Consider the following 23,945-nt stretch of genomic DNA (forward strand, 5'->3'; position numbering starts at 1 on the left):
CACTGCTAGGAACATGCCAAAGTAACAGGTGGTGATATATTCCCAACCGTGTAGAAATGTTGGCCAATCAGAAGTCTAGAAGCCTCGGTGGGAAATAGTAAACAAAGCTGGGGCATAGAAGCAGAACAGAGTCGTATGTGAGGAGGGACAATAACTGTGTGTGTATATGTAAGCATTTAAACACTGCAGAGAGTACAAGTAACAGTAATGTAGAAATTCATTTCACCGAAACAATAACGTGGCGCACAGTGTGACGTCAAAAAAGGCGCACACCTTTGACGCTGCGTTTTCTCCGTTTTCCTCGTCCACACGTAAATGCAAAAACTGAGTTTTCGAAAATATCCGTAAATCTCCGTTTTCAGTGACCGAAAACGCCGTTTACGTGTGGACAAAAGGTGCAAACGCATAGAAAAATCTGCGTTTTAAAAAATACCCGGCTACGTGTGGACGTAGCCTTACAGAGTTAAGAGATGAGCATGGTGTAAGAGCATGAGTTATCAAGTGAAAAACCAAAACAAACAGAGCTCGCCTCTGAAGCAGCTGAATTGCACTCACACCTGTGTTTTTCTTCCAATCATACTTGGCAAAGCCAGCAGTTACAAATATTTAAGAAAAACATTTTAATAATTCAGAAGATGTTTTAATTCTAGGAGAATTTATTTTATTGTATGGATGAATTAAAAAACAAACAAACAATTGCAGTGTGTAAGATTTTATGCAGTGTTTGGCTCATCGGTGACTCATCTCTGATTAACATGACGGGAGTCTTTAAAGCAGTTTGCAGCACATTATTTCAGACTGTGGTTTTCATGCTTCTACATTCAATAGCTGGGTGAACCATAACTGAAGCAATATAGGAGCAACACTACACATGTCTAAACATGAACCAGCACTCACTAAAAAGAAGGAAAAGAAAAGTTTGTGTCCAGTCTGACGATCCTTTTATCACATCAGTTGATTCTTTGTGTTGCTGTTTAGCACGTGTTTGATATTTCTTTCTGTCACGCTCTTCCCCCGTTTTCTTCCTCTTTGCAGAAAGAGCTGTCGGGCCATAAGAACATCGTTGGTTACCTGGACTCTACGATCAGTCCTGCGTCAGACAGCGTGTGGGAGGTCCTGATCCTTATGGAGTACTGTAAAGGTACAACCTGTCCCTGTAAATATAAACATGTTCTGACAGGCCTCATAGTTCTGCTTTATGCATGTAGTCGTTTCTATTTTTTAAAAAGCACTTCTGGTTTTTATTTTGGTTTGAGTTCTGTTTTTGTTTAGGTTGGGGGAAAAAAAATAAACACAAAAGGACAAGCAATGAATAATCTGCTAACTAGGTGATAATAAGCTGGCTGGCTTACTGTTGGGTTAGTGCGGTAGGACTCCAGTATTGGTTGCCAAAGCAACCAACGTGGTGGGTTTTTTTTCTCTGCAATTTTTCCCCCCCAGAAAGCCTTGTCTTTTCAAACTGTTGCAACATCTCCCTCTATATTTGTTAATCTGTTCTGTACTGATATATCATTAAAACTGTAAAAAATTGAGACTTACTCGACCAGCTGATGCAACACAATGGCCCACAGATAGGACGCCACTTTTGTCATATGGCACGGTTTGGCAGAGCAAGAACAACAAGCACAATGGCTCCATTAATCAGCACAAACTTCACCAGTTAAGCAAATTTAGGATAAAGTCCAAGAGGCAGAGGAATAAACGTGTAAGGAAAAAGTAAAAATGTGCAGCATTTTGTTTGCTTTCTGCATCGTCTTGCATTGGTACTATTTAAGTTTTTAAAGCTAAACGATTAATTGAGTTTCGGCTTCTGAATAATTATAAAAACAAAATAACTGAAATAAGACCGGTCTCTTCCATTTATTTTTGCTTTGAGACTCTCATTTCTGTTTTCTAACTTTTTAAATATTTGGTTATAAATGAAGTGCTTGCCTTACAGCACTGTGCTTTTAGTACTTATAAAGCTCTGAGTCGTCTTTTTGCCCCCATCTGTTCTCATGGTAAGGCGGGCTTGCGTGATCATTTTGTTACCATTGTGTAAAATTGGCTTCATAGACAAAAGAAACCCACCCGGGAGTCATGATGGCCATTACCGATGTCTACCAGGCAACCCTTTGTGCCCAGCAGCATTTGCCTCTTTCTTTTTTCCTTTAATGCAAGCATCATAAGTTAAAGAATTGTGTTGAGTAATTGAGATTAAAGTGTGATTATTATTTTAGCACCCCTGGCCTCTATATTGATCATGCACTGCCCTTTAAAGCAGTTTTGCCCTCATCAGAATAAGTTTACATGCAAACAGTACAGTAGTTACTGAGAATAGCTGATAATAGTTTTTATGGTCAAACATGCTGTATGTATTGTTTTGATCTGTTTTCACTCCTAAAGCGGTCTCTCCAACCCCTTTATTCTCTCTCTGCAGCGGGGCAGGTAGTGAAGCAAATGAACCAGCGGTTAAACGTGGGCTTCAGCGAGGCTGAGGTCCTCCACATCTTCTGTGACACGTGTGAGGCCGTGGCCCGCTTGCACCAATGCAAAACGCCCATCATCCACAGAGACCTTAAGGTGAGGCCGGTATTTTTTGTACTTTTCCATCCCCTCCTCTGTTTCATGAAAGAAGCTTAAATGATGGACAGATGGGTTGGTGACAGTTACACTTGTGCAGCGTAAAACATAGAAAGGTAAATGTACATTAACGAATTTCAAAGGGCTCAATCACCCCACAGAAGAAAACAAAAAACCCCAAAAAAAACTAACGTGTTATTTTGTATTTTTAAAAAGCGCGGCCTGACTGCAAAAATCACACTTACACAGATGTTCATCCACACAAATGAAGAAAAGAAAGACCACTTGAGCTTTAGTGAAGTTAATGGGATAAGGCACCAGGTAAGATAAACCAACAGTTTAGTTGGTGAAATATTAAAATATAACTTTTGTTTAAATGCGATGTCTACACATTATTACAGTTTGAAATCTGAAACTGTTAAACAGTGTCGGATTTGTTAAATGATTAACTTTACGGTTAAAGAAAAGTGTGTCACCTGCAAACTGTAAACCCTTTCCTGGAGACGTGTGTGTGTGTGTGCAGCAGACGCATACAGAATGAGTAACTCTGGTTTGCAGTTTAAGCAGGTTTCTATTTAATTAAATATCAGATGTTATTTATAAGTGAACTAAATTTGCGTGGTCAGCAGGAGGAATGCTTTAGTTTTACTTCACCCCTCATTCTCACTCCTCTGCTTCCTCTTACGTGTCGCTGCTTCCTTTGCCAGCTCGTTCACTTACTTCCGCTCCTTCCTCTCGTCCGATAACCCCGTTTGTTGCTCATCTATGACCTTTTCCGGATTGTTCCAGAGCTCCAAAGTTAAATCTTCCTGGCCAACTTTAACCCACTTTAATTTTTAGATTTCTAATTCAAAGGGTGGCTAAAAGCCAGATTTGCCCTCATTTGCTGATGCCTGGAGACTGGTGGTAATTTCCCACCCTAGTTGAATCCTCCTCAGTGGCCCCATCAGTGCACTGCTGTACTCAGTCCAGTTGGACAAGCCTCTAAACAGTGCAGTCCCTTCAGCTCCACAGGCTGGTCCTCTGTTCGCTGTCTATCTGTTCAGCCTACACGGCTTACATAACGTTGCAGGGACACAAAAGACTGCGGAGGCCCAGTCACGCAGTGCCAGGGGAAGTGAGAGTGCAAAAAAGGCCCTTAACCCTGAGCTGTCAACAGATTGAGGCACTCACTGTTTCTTTCATTAGCTCAGGTTTTCCTTGGACAGTTTAAAGTCTTTTTGGTCTCATCTTTTCTGCCACATCTCCCACAAACACATCACTGGTTTCCTCCTTTCAGATGTTTAATTTTAAAATCTTATTCCTGGTTGCTTTTCATTTCTTTCTGCCTCAGAAGGTAGAAATATTAACTGAAAAATGAGGCATTAAACCCACACAAAGCTGGCTTGCTCAGTTCAGCTGAAACATCAGTGTTAGATCAGGTTTTGTGAGGATGGAATCTCTGTATAATGTAATAGGAGTCGACGAGCCACCGTTTGGTTGTTTGCTCATCTGTCTATCACAGCTGATGTGATTTTAGTGGAATACTTCATACCAGTCTGACTTTCCAAATAAATTCAGAGTGCCAGGAAGCAGTGTCTGTGTTTTTAAGGTTTTTCATTAAACACACACTAATGAGATCTTTTCAAAATTACATCCAATTGTTTATTAAAAACTAACCATAGTATTAAACTTAAAAAAAAGGCTGATGAAGTTATAGGAGAGAGTTGTTGAAGCTAGGTTAAGGAGAGAGGTGAGGGTCAGGGAAGCACCTTTATGACTTCATACTGAGCAGTCATAATGTGATATTTGCTTCGATGGTGCTGATTGAGAATCCCAGAGGGAGTTACACTTGGATCTAGAGAAAGGACATGAGGGTCCCAAAACAGGAGCTGTGGTGCATTTAGGAAGTCGGGAGTGGTGATGTATGCGAGTGGTGCAGGAGACAAGTATGAGACAGCGAGACAGTGGTGAGGTGTGCTTCAGGAGTGACTGTTGGGTTCAAGGTTGGGGTCTGATTGCATCAGGGATCAGCTCTGAGCCTCTCGCTGTTTGCAGTGGCAGATTGGTTTCTCTATAGACTGTTTACACACAGCGTTGCGATCTGCGCGTCCAAGTGATCCTGGAGAGGTGGAGATATGCACTGAAGGGAAGAGGAATGAAAGTCGGTATAAGAAAAACAGATATGAACTGTCAGTCTTTGTTTTTGACTCTAAAACTCATACCTTTAAGACCTGAGGCTTATGGGTTTTTTTTAGGTCACATGATGACTCTCTAAACACATTAAAAATGTGAAATTATTGGTGTTAACCTCATTCCAGCTTCTTTCATGGTTAAAACATTTTGGACAACAGCTGCACAAACTGCGTCAGAAGCGAATTGTCTTGGTTGTCCTCTTGGCCTTCTTTGTCTTCTTCATTTTCCTCTTGACCTTGACCATCTCGACATTTCTGATGTCTTTTGACCCCTGCGTGTTAGGATGCATTGTTCCAGACCACATGCAAACAATGGCCAGTGAGGTGTCGTTGTGTTTAGTGTGTCACTAAGGCAGTGGCTTTGTGTTTACACCTGGGGAACGGTGTGCTCTCCCCAATGTGGAAAAGTATGACTTGGGTATAGCGTATTAACGAATGGTTGGACTGTGTAATTGCAGATAAGATTTGATGACTTCAAAAAACAGCCCCTCATTAGTTATGATTTACCAACATTTGGACCAGACCTGAAAGCTATGTTCAGCAAAAGCCAGCAGTTGAAATCTAAAGCATCCATAAGTGAGGTATAAACCGTCAAAGTGAGGAGTGACAAATTATGAAATTAAAACATTAAACGTTGTACTAAGACTGCAGCTGAGAGGCTCTGAAAACATTAGAGACTTCTACTTACCTGTGCACACTAACACATTAGAATTATTGTCTTCTTCTGCTGTTGTTTTCCCCCCCTCGCTAGGTGCATCTGTGCTGTGCTGTGTAGGGTTTTCATTAATTTTTCCAATAGTTTTTATTTCCATTATGTCATTTTTCTCCTGAAAACATTCCAAACCCTGCTGTGTTTCTTTTTTGCCAGGTTGAGAATATCCTGCTGAATGACCAAGGAAATTATGTGCTGTGCGACTTTGGCAGCGCCACTCACAGAGTTTTACTGCCACAGAAGGACGGCGTGGCTGCTGTGGAGGACGAGATTAAGAAGTAAGGGTTTTTAGGGCCTGAACATAGCCAGTTGTTTGATGTTTGTCAATGTTTTTAAAAATGTGTCCTGTAAGGGAAGAGCTGTTAAACGCCACCAGCAACCCCATAAAGTCTCTATATTAGGACTTTTTCTTTTTTCCTTTTGCCATTTTAAAAAGTCAAATATTTTATTTTTCTGAGTTGATATGAAACGATAAGATTGGTCTGATGAATAATCAGGGACTGCTTCACACTGAGAGGTAGACTGAGTGGAATATAATACTTGTTAATATGTTCATGACAGTTTGTTTTTGTGGCTGGTGGATTCAAATTAATTACTTTTCATTGTTAATAATAATTTTTCTTGTAGTAAAACTGATGAGATTAAGGAATCTATTCTGTGAGAAAATGTCCCGGGCTAAGATGGGCAGCATTAAGTATAACAAGAGTAAAATGTAAAAATGCTTAAATGTCATTATCTATCATAGATGATGATGATGATAAAAACAAAACGGATAACCATAAAAGAGAATCATGGCCTTATATTTGTTGTTTTGGTTAAAAAAAAAAAAAATATGGAGGAAAAAAAACAAACTAATATAAGTCACAAAGTGAAAACATTGTTGGATGTAGACTGTGTGCGTGTGGGCATGCGTGTTTACGAGCCTTTAAAGATCGTTGCTGATAATCAAATCTTGAATTCAGAGGAAATGTGAGGCACATAAACAAGGTCAGTTTGCACTATGTGGCAGTTTCTTGGCAGTTTTTGCCTCGTTATCTTTCTTAGTTTTTTTTTTTTTTTTTTTTTTTTTTTTTTTAAATAATTTCCAGTGCAGAGAGAGGTGCTGCCGTCTGTGGTAGGTGGCTGCGTAATGGCCCAGAACCAACAGATATCAGAGATTATGCCCAGTAATGGGATGTGATTATGTAGGCACTTCTTGCCCCATGCACATTTGTATGGCAGGGATCTGCAGTTTTAGATGTGATTCTGTTTGTATAGTGTCCAATCACAGAAGCCTGTTCAGCATTGGCCTGTTCAATTTCACCCGTTTATAGCTGCAATAAAGTCCAGTATGTGTGGTTGTTATCAGTAATAGGACGATGTGTAAATCTGCCCAGTCATACAGAAATGGGCTTTAGATCTACGCTGACTCAGCTGGTTTTCCATCTAACATTTCAAAGCCGGACTTGCTCAAAATGCAACCAGCTGTTTTGAATGTTATCAGACAGATTCTGAAGAGGAAACTAAATGAAATGTTTGTTCTTCTATTGCAGTAAATGAGGAACTCTCTGACCTGCAGTCGCTTTTTTTTTTTCTGTGCATCAATAAACAGAAGCAGACAAAGTCATGAAAGCATTGAAAGCTTGTATTTATGTGAAAGTGCAAAACGATACACATAAAAGTTTGAATCTGAATTTGAATTATAACTTTGGCCAGTGACTAGAAAAACAAAAAACTGGTTTGTGTGTACTATGTTTGGATATCTTTGAGTACAGAAAATTGGAGTGCTACTATACTTGTGGGGACCAACAGTCACTTATGGGGACAAATCCTGGTCCCCATGAGTTTGTAGGCATTTTTGAGGCTCAAAATGTGGTTTTAGCGTCAGGGTTACAGTTAGGCTATGGTTAAGGTTAGACATTCATTTTTGATGGTTGCAGCAAGTGGCTAGGGAAAGCATTATGTCAATTAGATGTCCTCACTGAGATATGAAAGTGTGTGTGTGTGTGTGTGTGTGTGTGTGTGTGTGTGTGTGAAATCAAGCACACCCTTCTTTTGCAGTGATGTGCTTTTGCTTTGCACTAGAAGTTGTTTGTAGCGATGAATCAGAAGAGAAAAGGTCATTTGAATGTGAAGTTCCCCTTGACTTTATCAGGCCCCTTATTGAGCCTGTTGTTTAGCTGCTTAGCTACATCTTTTGTTTTGGTTCACTGTTAGAGCCAAACATGTTGTTATGAAACCTAAAAATCCTCTCCTGTCCTACCTGGTCAGTGTTAAAACAGCTGAATAAAATAATTTGATTCTAGCTACTACACATAGTGGCGCGTTTGAGGACGTCAAAAACGAATAGATGTATACTTGCCTGTTGCCTAGTAGCAAAATCAGAAAACATACAAAGAGTCTTTTCAGTTATTTCAGATTAATGATGACCTGAAATATATTAGGTATTTTAATTTTGTGACTTCAACAGCCAGCAAAAACATCAGGCAAAGCCAGCTCAAACTGTACCAAACACACCTATTCAAGCTGCAGATTTCACGCAGGAGTCGTCCCTGGATATGTTCCAGCACCTCCTCCACCCCAGCATCCACCTGTAGGCTCCAGGGGATGTTTAGTAATCACTCCCCAATTTTCTGTGTGTAATACAGAGCCTAGTTGCCAAGCTCTTAACTGTATTCTGTTGTAATCACTCATTTTAAACATCAGTTGAGTGACTGAAATACACTTCATTTAAAAACAAAACTACAAATACTGAAAATGTGTTAGAGTAGAAATGTAAATCAGCAGTGAATGACGGGGAGAAAGTTCCTAGCAGTGCTGGGTTTTTGAACAGGACATACTTTCATCTATTACTTCCTGTTGTTGTGTTGTACAGGTACACAACCCTTTCTTACCGCGCGCCGGAGATGATTAACTTGTATGCAGGAAAAGCCATCACCACTAAGGCTGATATATGGGTAAGGTCCTTCCCTGTTTGTATGTATGCTGTCTGTGTGTGTTACGCAGGCTGCAGGGCTGGTTTGGCCTGGCAGTACTCTGCCCCGACAGGTTCCTCCTCTCTCTTTCTCTCCCAGCTATTTGCCTCCACCAGCTCTCCAGCAGCGTTTTTCCTTCATAAAACATTGAGCAACATCAGTCACAACAAAGCTAGTTGTTCTTCCCTCTCTGCTCCTCGTCCTTTTTCATTTTGGGTCCATATGTGATTATTAGACTCAGTTAAGGGCCTTGATAGGCTTGTGTGAAATGGGCCTCTGCTGTTTTGAAAGAAAGAGGCAGAGAAGCAGAAACAAGTGTTTGGACAGGAGCCATTATTGAGGAATTGTGTACGTTAATGACGTAAAACAGCCAAGGATGTGGCTGATAATGGGACAACTAGTGTTTTATTTCTTAGAATGTTTAGTAAGCATCTTATTTTGTTTGAAACATTTAAAAAAGACCTAAAATTATTAGTAGATTGGAAGAAGCTGTGGTGTCAAATCTAGTCAAATCAGAAACTTTCACAAAGAATTAAAGGCCCCACACTCTTTACCCCATGCCATTTGCCTACTCCATGCTACGTTAGATCTCTGGCTAGTTGTTGCCAACGCATAAATGCAAAGTGTCATTAAACTGAATCGAACAGATGGGCCTGTAGATGAGCCCATTGTCACAGATACCTGACCAGGGTTATTGAGTCGGGCTCGGACTGATATCTGATCCAAATGTCAGATTTATGCATCAATATCGTACATCAGTAATAAAGTGATGATGATTTTTGCCATTATCAAGCTGCTCCAGATGATGAGATTAAGGTCGATCCTTTTACTTTGCATGTCTATAAAATACTTCTTTAATGCTTCCTCTATGAATACATAGTCAGTCAGTAGTAAGACAGCACGGCTCAGCACAGCCTGATGAAAGTGGCTTCAGTCTGTTAGAGCTATTCAGTCTCTGGTCGAAGGAAAATGCCTACTGTAGGAGTCCAAAAAACCCCCAGCTTCCTGTCAACTACCCCATGTGCTGTCACTTCCTGTTTTTGAGCCATGTGCCTGACAGTGAGCTGTGCCTCACACACATTTCTTAAGCGTTTATTCCTACTTTGTGGGGTTGTTTGGTGGTCACGCTGGCTCACTTAGATTAAGAGCATCAGCCTGGATTAGCTTGTTAAGGAGAGTGGTGCAGACTATCATCAGATGGAGCGCTTAAAGGGAAACCGTTCCCTAATGGGGCGGCTAATTCCAAAGTCTCTTTCATCCCAAACTGCATGGTCAGCAGATATGCTGGATACTGGAGCCAAATGTAGCTTAAGCTGAATATATGTTTTAGTTCAGAGCACTTTTGCATGCCGGTTTGTTTGGACAGCCATACTGCCTGCAGAGCAGACTCTGGGCCTGATTTTGTAAACACAGTTTTTTAGCGTGTGACATGAATAAAAATATTATTTTCTAATAAGGACCTGTGCACCTCTGTAGGAAGAGAAAGGAAGCATCATTTCGAGGGCCAGGGCATGGTTTCTTGATCTATTCAGTGATTGTAGAATCCCATTTTTCTTTTCTTTTAATGTGATGAATACCAATGAGCACCATTGATAATTCTCCTGCACACATCATCTTAGACTTCTTACAAAGACTTCTTGTATCCTTTAATGGTAATCTTGATTTGTTTTCTATTTAAGCCTATCAGTCAATTTTATCACATGCCACCAAATTACTGAAAACATCTTAAAGATAATTTCAGTGGTTCAGTAATTCAGGAAACATGCATTTAAAGTTTATCACTGTTGTTTGTATCGTCATTGTCTCAGGGCAAGGAGGAAAGCACCCAGGTTCTGATGGGTATTTTGGGTACTTACAGAGTTTTGCTTTAAATCCTTTGGGCTGTTCAGGCTTAGTTGAACAAACCTAGTATTTCTTCAGTTATAAACAAAATGTGTCTGCATCAAAAACTTCCATGGCATCTGATGTTTAATGAGATATTGTTATTATTATTATCAATATTAGCTGCTTTATTTTGGGAGAAAATGAGGTGGTGTTTGAATTGAAGACATGGATACACTCCTCACGCTGGGTGTTTTGGGTTTTGCGATAGAATACACACTAACAAAACTTGGGTATGATGTTGGCACTGGGGCTGAGTCTCTAGCAGTGCCCATCCTCAAAGTAACTGGATACAGGTGTTTGACCAGATTGTTTGTTTTCTCCACAGGCACTTGGATGCTTGTTGTACAAGCTGTGTTTCTTCGCACTTCCATTTGGGGAGAGTCAAGTCGCCATATGTGATGGAACCTTTATTGTTCCAGATAACTCCAAATTCTCCTTCAAGTTGCACTGTTTAATCAGTAAGTTGGAGTTTAACGTGTCACACGGAGCAGCTGAATACAGCTTTGTAGTTATTAATAACTATCCAGAATAACTTTCGTTTGTTTTGTTTTTTCCTGTGGTGTCTTTTTTGATTCAGTAGTTATTTAACATCATTTTGTCAACGAGCAAAATATTCTGTCTGCAATTTGTCTCCCACATTTGCAGATTATCAAAGATGTGAAAAAAATGTTGTTTAAATTGGAAATCGTCTCCCGCTTTATGGAGCTTGACTTTAGGCTTGACCGTAACAAATGTTACTTTGATGTAATTTCACAGATAAATATAAGAAATACAAAGCCATGTTACAGTCTCCACCTTTTTAGTGTGGTTTCTTCTCCGCTGTTGTCACCCACAGAGTGATCTCTTTCAGTCTTTTTTTTTTTTTTTTTTTTTTTTTTTTTTTTTAATGCATTTACCCAACTCAAGCCTGTTTGAACCAGTCGAGGACGTCAGTCACGACAGCTTTGTTTGTGCTCAAGTTATTTCACTTCCCCAAATGTATCCTGTGGCGGAGCTTCCTTTTTAAAACACTTGACAAACAGCTCCACCAAGTGGTCAAGGGAAGACGATACATGCCAAATACATGTTGTTCTGCACCAGAGTTGATATAGTTAAACTTTTTTAAATGTATTTTTTTTAATATAAATATATTTTTAATTTAGCTTTACTTACTTTGCAGAGTGGGTTTGCTGGTTACTGTTTCATTGTTCTGGATTAAAAATATTTAGTTTTAAAAGAAAAGATTTCTCTTAATTATTATAATGTCAGGGTCAAGAATTAGGAATTTAGACGAGATTTGATTTGATTTTGATTTTATTGATTAGCATTCAATTATCTCAATGAATACAGAACAAAGATCTACCACAAAGCAAGAAAGCATGAGACAAGGCTAATCAAAAGGTATTGGCTGAAGCATTTGCTTATTACGCCAACCCTTTTAACGAAAGATCTTTTTGCATGCAGCTCCTGTACACAGGGCTCGAAGCAAAGAATAAAAGAAAGCAAAAACAAAACAAAAAAAAACTTTCCACCTTAGATAAGTAACTACATCAAAGCAAAACAATCAAGAGGACAAGATATTACAGCAGCTCAATAGTGTAGTGGTTTACACAATTGCCCAACAAGCAAAAGGTCAGTGAACAAATGCATGAAAGTGGTTTCAAATAGTTTTTTTTCAACTGTCTACTTTTTACTTTTGTTTCAAGTAACTGAAACTTCCTTTTAATTAACTGTAGAAATATTGCTCTTGTAGTGTATAAAGTGATCTTTAATCTTCTTCAGGATATATGCTCGAACCAGACCAGGAGAAGAGACCTGACATTTACCAAGTGTCCTATTTTGCCTTCAAATTAGCTGGAAAAGACTGTCCAGTGCCAAATCTCTTCGTAAGTCACAGGCATAAAACAGTCAGCATGTCTTTAGCCTTTCCTCACTGGCTTATTAAAATGAACCTCCCTGCTGTTTATCTAGAACTCTCCCATCCCGACGTCACTCCCTGAGCCTCTGACAGCCAGCGAGGTCGCTGCTAAGAAGAGCTTGACGAAAGCCAGGTGCTGCTCACCGACAGTTTTATTATGTATAAACTGAAAATGGAAATGATGGATTACTTTAATCTTATGTATTCATTTTTTATTTTATTGTTGTTGTTTTTTTGTTTTTTTTACCTCTTGAGATCACAGCCTGTCAGCTGTTACAAACGCACATAGTACAGTTCTTCCTGCACATGCTGAGGGACACTTTTGCTTCCTCCTTTACAGGATCACAGACTCTGTGGGCCCAACGGAAACATCGATAGCTCCCAGACAGCGGCCAAAGGCTGCAAACAGTAATGTCCTGCCTCTCACTAACACTGTCACCCCTGTCAAGATGACCGTGCCTTCAGCACCCGTCAGCAACGGCCAGAAAGGTTTGTTAAACATCAGTAGGATGGATTTTTATATCTAAGAAAATGTCTTAAAGGAGTTTGTTAAAAGTCTTTATTTTGACTAAATACAGTACAGACTATATACACATATTATTTTCAAACAAACCAAAACACATTTCTTAAAATTACTGAAAATTATTTATGATTATTTATTTATGCATAAATTCCCGAACTAAATATCTTCCAAATGAGGATAATGCTGCAATGTTTTGCTCATTGCCTGCATCCTCATCTGTGGATGTAGGCAGAATGTTGATTGACTGGTAAATCAGCAACCGGCTCAGCTCTCGTCACCATGTGATATCTGAATATATAAACCCCTCGATATCCTGAATTTAGATTTACTTGTTATTTCCTTTTCTGGAGTCTAAAGAACAAACACTGTTCATCTGTACCTCTCAGCTCCCACTCCTGGCTCTGGGCAACCATCCATACAGTCTCAGCCTCAGCAACAGCCTCAGCCACAGGCCAGCAGTCAACAACACAGAGTCCTGCAGCAGCTACAACCTGGTGATTTGCGTCTGCAGCAGCTACAACAGCATCACCACCACCAGGCAGTGCAGCAACAACATGCAAATGCACATCAACTCCAATACCTCCAGGTACGTCACACCATGATCCCAGTTATTACGCATCAGTCATTTTTAAGCCATCACTTGGAGGCAATGTTTTCCAAACTTTTTTTTTTTTTTTTAATTTTGACTTCAGTACCAACAGGCTGTGCAGCAGTCGCTTCAGCTTCAGCAGCAGCAGCAGCAACAGGCCATGCTCCAGCAACAGCAGCAGCAACAGGCCATGCTTCAGCAGCAGCAACAACAGGCCATGCTCCAACAGCAGCAGCAGCAGCAGCAGATGATGTATCAGCAGCAGGTTGCTCAGGCTCAGTACGCCGCCATGGTGAGTCCTTTCAGAGGTCTAGATGTGACGCCAAAACCCCCAGTGATGCAATAAGATACCCTAAACTTTGGTGACTGCATTCGTTATGTTTAAAAAGGACGTTTGGTTTAATTCAACATCATCTTTGTTTTGCGCACCTGTGGACCACTTCCAGTGCTCATGCAGTTTCTCCTGCTGAAGAGAGCTGGGTCTGCAGCCAAGACCCAGACACCAAACAGCAGAAATGGCTCCCAGTCTATCTACCTGTAGTCATGTAGCTCCAATGCTCAATATTTAAAAATCAAGAAGGTAATACTTGACTTGGACAGATCTCAATTTCAAATTCTCAGTTTGTTCTGGCCATATCAACAAACATGTGGCCCCTTTTTGGCCTTGTGCGACTTGGCTTATGTGGAGTCTGCTCTTGAATCGACAGCCATCAAATTGAATTTGCTTTTTGTTCAAGCGACTGGAAAAAAAAACGTGACAGCATTTCAGAGCAGAAGACTTTATCCAAAACTGCAGTAAATAGTTTGAGCAAATGACAGCGAAACACATGGAGACACAGCGTGAAATAACACGGAGCTGAATATTTCATTTAATGTCATAATGGCCTAAATTTGCTCTCTGTTCCAAACACTGGCAGCCAGTCCTCCTCCCTCGAATCTCCTCACGTCTGTGCCAAGCAGCATTGGAAGCAGACGCTCAAACTTCCTACTGAATCTGTCCAAATATTCTGAAAACTAGTATTTACTGAATCAAACACACAAACACAGGTCCTCCAAATGTGCACTGTAAGGGCGGCGTAATTTTTAGTCTGTTTCCCACCGAGCGCGTACCATCTGTTTTATTTCAGAGGCAATCTGGTCTGAGCGAAGCCACGAGGGGATCGAACAGAGGGTGAAATGGAGCAGTTTTATCTATGTTGCGTTCTGACATATGAAGCGGTTCATATTCGGGGGAAGAGGCGAGTGCTCAGAATTACTGTTCTTATTCCCAAGATACCTGCTTAGTGTTTAAAAAGCAGCATTTCCACACCGATCTTAGACCTGCTCCTTATTGTGAGGAAGACGCGTTGCACATTTGTAATATGGTTTAATGACATTGGATCAGTTTCATTTGTGCGGTACTTTAAATGCACAACAGCAGTGTGGAAAAAAACTGCTTTACAAACTTGGAGAGTGGAGAAAGTGTTGGATGACTAGAGGATTTAGAGAAAAAGGTGAACCATAAACTGTATTTTTTCATTTCGTCGTCATTTGCAGAATTTATTTATATACTACTCAAACAAATTAAAGGAACACTTTGGAAACACATGAGACTGCAATGGGGGAACAAATTATGCTAGATATCTGCACTGATATGGACTGGGTAAAACTGCTACATCATTTTATAGAACTTAAAATTATTAACCTGCAGAGCCCTGAATTCAAAGACGCACTGAAAATCAGTGAAAAACTGATGCAGCAGACTGGTCCATTTTGCAAAAATTTCATTGCAGCAACTTAAAAAGGTACTTGTCCCCTGTGCGCTTGTATGCATGCTCTTAATGAGGTGATGGATGGTGTCCTCTGGGATCTCTTCCCAGATCATGAGTGATTGGATGACCCTAAACATGAAGACCCAGAGGTTTTCTATTGGATTTAGGTCAGGCGAGCGTTAAGGGACGGTCAATGTTATCAATTCCTGTATCCTCCAAGCGTTGTCGTGCACCAGGAGGAACCCTGGACCCACTGCTCCAGTGTAGGGTTTGACTGTGGGTCCAAGGCTTTGATCCTCACACCTTCTGGCAGTTAGGGTGATGTTGCCTATGGATATCCCTTCCCAGACCATCATGGACCATAGCACCAAACTGTTCATGCTGAACGATGTTACGTGCAGCATCGCATTCTCCACGCCTTCTCCAGACCCCTTCACGTCTGTCACATGTGCTCAGGGTGAACCTGCTCTCTTCTGTGAAAAGCACAGGGTGCCAGTGTTGGAACTGCCAACCTCGTGAAGTCTCTTTTTGGTTGTTTGGTCCGAAATATTCACACCAGTGGCCTTCTGTAGGGTTCTGGCAGTGTTCATCCTGTTCCACCTTGTACAAAGAAGTCGATACCGGCCCTGCTGATGGGTTAAGGGCCTTCTGTGGCCCTGTCCAGCTCTCCTGAAACGATTGTCTCCTGGAATCTCCCACGTGTGGTTGACCAGATCAATACCCCAGAACTTTAACTGACTTGAGCATCTTGTTTCGAAGTGTTTCGGACTCTCTGATTGGCCAGAAAATTGATCTGTCAGCCATAGTTTGAGTTAGTCGTTATTAGTTGATGTGTTCAGTTTGGTGTTCGATGTGCTGTTTTGACTTTCATTCCCTCATCCCTCCCCTCCACCGTGTCCCCAGCTTTCCAAATCCAGAACTGGTTTCTAACAACATTTCATCATCATAATGCGCCATGAAATCAATGGTCCGTCCCTCATTCCCTCCCCCCCTTCTTCTCCCTCTCTTCCTTCCCTAACAGCTGCAACAGTACCAACAGGCTTTTGTCCAGCAACAACAGCAGCATCAGCAACATCATCAACAACATCCACAGCAGCAGCAGCATCATCCTGCTCAGCAGCCTCTCCCCTATATGTCTTCCCCTCTTGAGTTCCAAATCCCTCTGGGTTCCTACAATGCGACCACACCCACCACAGGAACTGGAGCTGGTACTTGCCAGATGGGGGGGCCATCTCCTGTAGATCCCTCATACACTAACCCCAGGTAATGTCCTTTGAATCTGTTTGTGGAAGTGAAATTAGATTGGTTTCCTTCTACATGTGAGAGTATTTCCCTTCTTTCCATTTTTAAGCATATAGAAAGTTTTTATGTGATGTGAAAATGGGATTTACATTGATCATCTGTATGTTGAAGATGGATGCAAGCACCGTGACCTCAGCCGTTTGTTCTCACTTCAGCATTGGGTTTTTTCAGTCCTATCGGTTGTTTGGAAAACGCATGCAGTTTGTGAAGTCTTAGAAATATCTGATTGGTATTGTCTCTAACGTGGTCTGTTTGCTGTCCCCTCTCTGCCGTAGGAACCCTCTGCTGTCCACAGATGGGGTCACCCCTCCTTTGCAGAGCTGCAGCAGTGCAGTCAGCAACCCTCCCGATATGTCAGGCTGGAACCCTTTCGGAGAGGACAACTTTTCTAAATTGACCGAGGAGGAGCTGCTTGACCGGGAATTTGACATGCTCAGAGCAAGCAAGTGAACTCTAACGTTTTAACTCTTTTGTCATTTCAAGAAAAGAAAGAAAAGAGGTGATTGTTTGAAAAGTGTTGCCGTAGACGGAGAAATTTTCTGTAAACATTTCAGCTCCTCGTTAATGTCTTTTTCAGATAAAGGGAAAAATCTGGCATGTGAACCACATGATTGTGTATCACCGTGTTTATTTAGCTTTTTAACCAGATGGAGAATAAACATTTTTCTGTTGTTAAAATAGCAGATTTTGGGCATTGTGCTCTTACTGAGTGTATTCTCAGAGCTGTGGGAGTCTGTACATATTTGAGGGAACATTTATCAGTAACACCCACAATCATATGCAACAATATTTAATTTCAAAACTACTTCTATCACCTCGTAGCTGTAGATATCTAATTGTGATCTTTTATGTACAGAAAAGCCAGCGGAGAGGACAACGAGCGTGGAAACTGACCGACCGCCGCCTGCCGCAGCCAAGCCCCTTCCTCCAGAGGATCTCTTCGGCTCAGTCCCATTTGTGGCCAACGCAGGCAAGTCTTAGAGGAGTCTCTACCGTGAGGACCCAACACTGTGGAGCCACCTGCCTCCCCCAGTCTGTCCTCTTCCTGCCCCCCCCCCCCCCCCCCCCCCCAGTCTTCTCCCCTCACCTGACCTCTGGTCAGAAGCTCCTATGCCACAAGGACCCAGCAGTGGGCCATTTAAAACCAATGATCAGCCAGATTTGTGTTGTTTCCTAATGTTAGTTGGAAGATTTAGATGCACTTATGCTGTCATTATGAATCATATTATTAATAATAATAATGATTTTAAAAAAGCAAATTGCAGCTTTTGCTCCTCCTGTGGTTAAAATAGGAAGCGAAGGAGTAGCAGGTGTGTCGATGCATTCAATGCAGTGAAGTTTAACAGAAGGCTTATTAATGAAAATACAATGTCCCGTTGGAACAAACCTTTATGCAAGTCAGATGGAAGTCCACTCATAAACACGTCTCTCTCCACGCGGCTGGAGCAAGGTACTAACACAGAACAGTCAGAGGTATGTGCTCATTGTGAGGCACTTTGGATTAAATTACACTTTGAATAAAAGTGCATTAAAAAAGTTTGGTGAGAATCAAAAACTTCTGTGTCCAGCTTGGACAAGAGCTGGATGAAATTGCTGTTTAAAAGCAATATGAAATGTCACGTGGTTGGTACTACAAAGGGCTGAGTGATGTTTAAATGTCAGTTATTTAGTTTCTGACTGGTGAATAAATGAATACAAAGGCCATCTAATTAAAAGAATTTCAGGAGTCATAAGAATATTTTTTTCTTCGTGGTGTTAAATTTTGCAGCAAATTCATTATAGCACCATTTGAATTTAACAGTATTACAGTCGTCTTAATAAAGCGGGTTATTCGGTGTTCAGCCAAACGCTTGAGCTGCTTTCGGACTTTTGCAGTTCCTTCGACTCTGACAGGAAGTCGCACCTTTCTGCATGTCTGCACTTCAGGAATGAGGCCATAAAGTTTACAGACAACTCCAGCACAAGAGGAGCCTTTAGTGACGTTGGTGTTTGCTGTGGCAGCACTGACAACTTGTATATTTACAAATAAACAGATAAATAAAATTAGAGTAAAACACAGAGACATTGGTCCAGGCTTTAAGAACCTGATTTGGACTCATCAGGTCAAATATTGTCATTTTTCTGACTTCAGAGCCGAGTTGGAGCATTTCCGTAGTTTGCTAATAAAATGGAAAAACGGGCACACACTAACTATTGCATTGGCAAAATGAGAGAGCTAAATAACGGTTGTCATCACTGTGAAGTCCAGCTGCGTTCCTGGGAAGATCCATAGATTTAAACCAGTCCTGTACATCAAGGAGTCACTCACAGTGAGGCAGTGAAGGACAGTATTACTGCGTAGTAAATTACAACCCCCACAGCTCCTTCCTTGGTCTGTCTTTTCTAAGTTTTTCTATTCAACTCAGTTTTCATCAGAAAGGAAGAAAAAAAGCTCTGATTGTTGGAACTCTTTGGTCCGAAAGCGTCTGTTTTACTCGCAGCTTTGTAAACATGTTTTATTTTGCATGATTTACCATATCGGAGAGTTGGTGCTATATATTTGGTGTTAGGGACTGAAACATGTAGCTGAGATGATCTCACACCCATCTTTCAGCTCCTGTATTATTACGACGTCTGTCGAACCATCGCTCAGCCCTGGTACTAACAAACTCCACTTTGAGGAGGGGAAAAAAGCAAACTTGAACTTCCAAAGTTATGGCTCGTTGCCGTTTGTTTACATGGCGATACTGTCGCCCCTGCGCGGCCATTGAAACTGCAAAGATTCCTCACACGTTGCACAATAGTTTTCCCGAAGCCTCAAATGTTCTTCACATGTGAAGTGAGCACTTTACTGTGGAGGCCGACGTCATAACCTGATGATTAGTTCTTCTGATTTGGCTTCATTAACCAGACTGCTTGTGGTTCACCCCCCCCTCCCCTTCTTCCCTAACACAGATCACAGCCTTGTTAAAGAAATGTGAATATCTGAGCGCAGTATTTCTACATTTATCACATCTGTGGCAGCAATAAGCTTCTGTGCCTCTGTACTCTTCCTGCTCCTTAAATGTGAATTGATTAATGTTTTGATAGGTGATTTAGACACGCTGTTTATAATTAATGGAATATATTTAATGATTAATCCTGAAACATTTTATTTTCTAAAGGAGAGTGAGTGTTTTTTTCTTTTCTCTCTCTCTCTACAGTAAATTCATCTCAAACACGCAGGCTTAATGCAAATCCATCTTAGAGTAGATTAAGACAAGATGACAATGCAATATAACCCTATAAGCACTTGAATGTAAGTGTGGAAATATTTTATTGTCTTCACTTATTACTTAAGGAATATAAAAATCTATACAAGTTCAAATTGGATAAAACGAAAAACCAAAAAAGAAGCCAAAAAACAAGAAAAGGGACTCTTGTACCGAGCTGATGCAGAACCCACTTTGTTGGGACTCATTCCTTCAGGCTGGCATGAAAAAATTTGCAGCAAATTTTGGAGCAGCCTCTTCGCTCGTGTTTGTGCCATCAGTTGGTTAGTTTAGTGTTTTGTTGTTTTAAAGCCCGCTGCCGACTTTAAAAACCGGATCGGGTCAGGTTTTATTTTCCGTGATTCGATATCGGGCTCCAGCTCCACCTGCTGGTCCCCTGCAGCTCTGCTTCTGAGCGTTAAACCCTAATAAATATCCAGTTTGTGATTTAAGTGTTTCTGGTGTTGGCGACTTGTACTTGTGCCTGCTGCCAGACGGTGGGGAAGTTGATTTTAATCCTCTTTGATGACCAACAGCTGACAGTATTTTTATTTAATTTTTTTAACAAAGGAACTACATTTTATAAAAAGACCAGTGTGCTGATTTACTTTACAGGAACTTCCATAAAATCTGACTTTAACTCTATCAAGCGCGGATAACAGGGTGCCCGTCGTAACCCTTAAAGATCTCTGAGTAACTTTATGAGGTCGAATCAGAAAATGTGTTATTGGCCTTCCCCGTACCCGATGTCACGGCGGATTACGACATGTTATAGGTAATCTTAACCTTTAAGTGACTAATTTATCCGCTAAAATGAGCGAGTGTGGTTACGTAAAAGGATTTCTTTGAAAAACTTTCCTTTATCCATGACAGATTTACTCTGTTTTCATGCAGTTAATTTACCTGCTTAGAAAATTATAGTGGATACAAAAACTTGGATGGTTAATGAAAGGATGTGGGGTTTTTTTTTTTTTCTTTCTTTGCCACAACAATGGACCAAACAAGTGATTAAAGTAGATCCCACTCATATAAAGGATGATGATTTTGATAGGGAGCTGCCACAGCTCGACTTGACTCTAACTTTCGTTATTGTTTTAATAGTTTTATGTTGAATACAACTGGCTGATGGCACATTCTCTTGTTTAAATGTTGATTTTTGGTCAAAAATTGAGGAAATTTTGATTTATTCTTTTTTTTATTTGTTTTATTCTTTCTTTTTATATATATTTGAATCCATACAATCCTAAAGGGCTGTATGTTTGTTGATCCTCACTGTGCTGCTGTTTATCCGCCTTAGGTCAGCAAGTGAGCATTTCCCTTGGCACTCATCCGTGCACACATGAACCATATCACATTGTAATGAATATAGTCGGTGGTAATTTGTGTTTAGCTGAAGGTAAGTTTGGAGTTAAAGCTGCTTGATGCTTCTGTTCCACCTCATTTTTCCGCTCATGTCACTGCCTGCCTTTACTGGGGCCTCTTTTTGGAAAAACTGCTTCATTTAAGTTTTGGTTTTTATTTTTTTAATTATTTGTTTTATTTGTTTACTTTCTTTTCATTCTTCATTTAGTGAGACAGCCATTCTCAGAAACATCTTGTTCATGTGTATTGGTGGATGGGTCTATAGCTCGGACAAGCGAACCATCAGAGCCAAAAACAAGTGAAAGGGACAGTCAGTGTTATTAATGCACTTTATTTTATTTTGAAAGTGCAGCAAAACAGGAAGTACTGTCCCAGGATCTGTAGGATGATGTTGTTTTATATTGTTTACATTTGCAACTTTTCTGTGCTCTTTCCTCTCTGTCTTGGGGCGATGTTTCCCCCCCTTTGTTACTATATTTTTGCTTTATTTTTTGTTAGCCTTAAATCATGCAGATGTGTTAGGAAGCCTCCAATAAGATGACTAAAACTATTGGATTTTTTTTTTTTTTTAAACTTTAATTCTCATTAGAAGTGTTGGAAAAATGTCACAGCTCTTCAGCTTTAGTTGACTCCAGCAGCTCCTGGTACCTCTCCTGCAGAAAGACAACAACCTATAGATCAGTAGTTTTCTTGTTTTTGCAGCAGACTATGTAAAAGGTCCTGTATCATACTGTGAGTGTGAATGTACTTCTTTATAGAATGTTACTGATGAATAAAAAACATCCAAAATCAATACTCACTTTGGTTCCTTTTTTATCCTTAAAGAGAAGCTTAGAGTCTCTCCACCACTACACCACGAGCAAGATGTTCCTGATGTTAGGATGGCTGTCTTAAGTGTCGCCCCGTCTAGCTCGAACTGAAAGCTGAGCATGTTTGAGATGCTGTGCAACGGCTGGTTGGCAAAACAGAGTGTGAAACAGAAGCAGCGACGCATGTGTCCTTCACTCGCTTGGTTAAGGGTGCATTTCTGCAACCTTTGGCAACAAAGACATTTTCAAGTCTCCTACATGCATTTTGGCTGCAGTTCTCCTGTTAAATCGATGAATCTTCCATATAAAGGGGTAGATGTGAATCTGACTTTGCCCCTATGCCTAGTTTGCTGGAAACCCGATGGAGATTAAAGCTCTGAACATGGTGAGTTCAGTGTGGTTAATCCTTGTTTGCAGGTTTAGTTCTGGACAAACTTTCATGTTCTCGTCATTTCCTTCTGTCTGTGGTGGAATTTTGACCATATTTGGATATCAGTCTATCAGGATGCTGTGAGTAAAACTATACAGCAAAGATTTATCAAAGAGGCTTTGAATATGCTGCAGTTCACGATGGACGATCCAGCAGTGCACACGCACGCTTTCATTTGTCAATCAAGCCCCCTTTCTCATTGTGTCGTAGCCCCTCTTACCAGAGATGCGAGGAAGGAGTTGAGACCACAGGTGTATCAACTATTATTACAACTCGCTGAAGTTCCTTCGCCCCAACCCTGATTCTGTGGTTTGGAAGAACCCAGAAAGGGCTTTTTGAAGAAAAGTAAATACTTTTTAGAAGTATCTTTGTCCCCCGTTAGTGGGGGGAAAAGCAAATTCTGACAGCAATGATGATTTAGATCTCACAGGCCTGAAGCGATGTCAGTTAAATACGACGCGTCGCACAACTGATTCATAAAATATTTTTTTTCCTTAATTTCATTGCTTCAGGTGTAACAGGTGCTCATCGTGTTTTCTGTTTAGGGTCAATTTTAATTTGGCGTGATGCAAAGTGATGAGTTGCACAAACAAGTTTTCATCTTGAATGACTGAAACAAGATCAAAAGGACAAGATTTGTATATTCCACCTCTGAGGCACACCTGTACAAACACTGCACCTGTTCATCCTCCTACAGCCGCCTCTCCTCCCTCATCTAAATGCATGTAGGAATCGACACGGTGTACTGGATAGAGGAGGCGTTCCAGACCATCCAGCAGCTACAGTTTTACAGACACGTCCCTCTCCAAAATCGTTAACCTGAACCCTGCAGGATAAAATGCAATGTGGGCGTTCCCGTTTGGCTCGCCGTCGCTGGGTTCACCTCTCGGCGGCCTCGTCAAATCAATCTGTGCTCGGCGGCGGTTGTTCGGCGAGGGAACAGACTTCTGTAAGCCCCTGCTGCTCTCGCTCATTTCTAACAGATTTTATCTCCCGTCACACAAGAGAACAATCACACGCATGTTTTCGCCACTTATTTGTATCTTTAAGAGATCAGACGCAGCCTGTAATCCTTCAGAATCTCCCCCCACCCCACCGGAGAAACACAAAACAAATCCGCGTGGCTCTGACATCTTCTCTCATGATTAAAGATGTTTCTATTGTTTGGCGGGATCGCCTCGTTCCGGGAGGTGAGCATGATTACAAGTTCTAATCCGGGTGGGCCGAGCAGATGCAGAGCAGCTCGGACTTCTTATCTTTGAGTGCTGCCTTGTTTGATTTATCGGCAGCAAAGCTTTTGGCTGATCCGCCGTCACGTCCTGCCAGTTTGGACGCTTGGTTTCCATTTTCATGTTCGCAGCAGGGGGTCGTTCTCTTTTTCTCTTTTTCCCAGCGTTCCTCTAATAGGGAACAATGAATTGGCTCATTGTATATGGCATCGTTTATCTTCAATACAATTGGAGACTATCCACTCGCTAATTAGGATAATTTCTAAGTTGCCATTATGCAAATCTCTTGGACATAAATTTACACACTGAAGGCAGAAATTTTTCCTCCAAATGCCAAAATACATGTAAGAATTTCCAAAAATGCAGAGTTTAAATAAGAGAACAAAGCTTCCTTTTTCAAGTCTAAAGGGAGGCTCGCAGCTTAAATCTCTAAACTTTTAAAGTAATTCTGTGAATCTTGAAAAGCTGCTCGTCTTATTTCCCCGGCCTCTAAGCTCGCTCTTCTTATGGCAGGATCAGAGATGAGAAGTCGGAGCA

General features: G+C 40.9%; 1 protein-coding gene across 1 annotated transcript in view; it reads left to right on the forward strand.

Annotated features, from left to right (window-relative positions):
* The window catches only part of bmp2k (BMP2 inducible kinase), a 55,773-nt gene that overhangs the window by 26,726 nt on the left and 5,102 nt on the right, over positions 1-23,945 (forward strand). The window contains exons 3-15 of the mRNA XM_004555680.4: positions 1,036-1,141; positions 2,420-2,562; positions 5,605-5,726; positions 8,303-8,384; positions 10,612-10,744; positions 12,048-12,151; positions 12,237-12,316; positions 12,524-12,672; positions 13,093-13,292; positions 13,399-13,587; positions 16,068-16,309; positions 16,624-16,790; positions 17,205-17,318. Of these exons, the coding sequence (XP_004555737.3) occupies positions 1,036-1,141; positions 2,420-2,562; positions 5,605-5,726; positions 8,303-8,384; positions 10,612-10,744; positions 12,048-12,151; positions 12,237-12,316; positions 12,524-12,672; positions 13,093-13,292; positions 13,399-13,587; positions 16,068-16,309; positions 16,624-16,790; positions 17,205-17,318 (1,831 nt within the window). The remainder of the gene's footprint in view (positions 1-1,035; positions 1,142-2,419; positions 2,563-5,604; positions 5,727-8,302; positions 8,385-10,611; positions 10,745-12,047; positions 12,152-12,236; positions 12,317-12,523; positions 12,673-13,092; positions 13,293-13,398; positions 13,588-16,067; positions 16,310-16,623; positions 16,791-17,204; positions 17,319-23,945) is intronic.

Source organism: Maylandia zebra, linkage group LG12 (assembly GCF_041146795.1).
Source record: "Maylandia zebra isolate NMK-2024a linkage group LG12, Mzebra_GT3a, whole genome shotgun sequence".
NCBI lineage: Eukaryota > Metazoa > Chordata > Actinopteri > Cichliformes > Cichlidae > Maylandia > Maylandia zebra.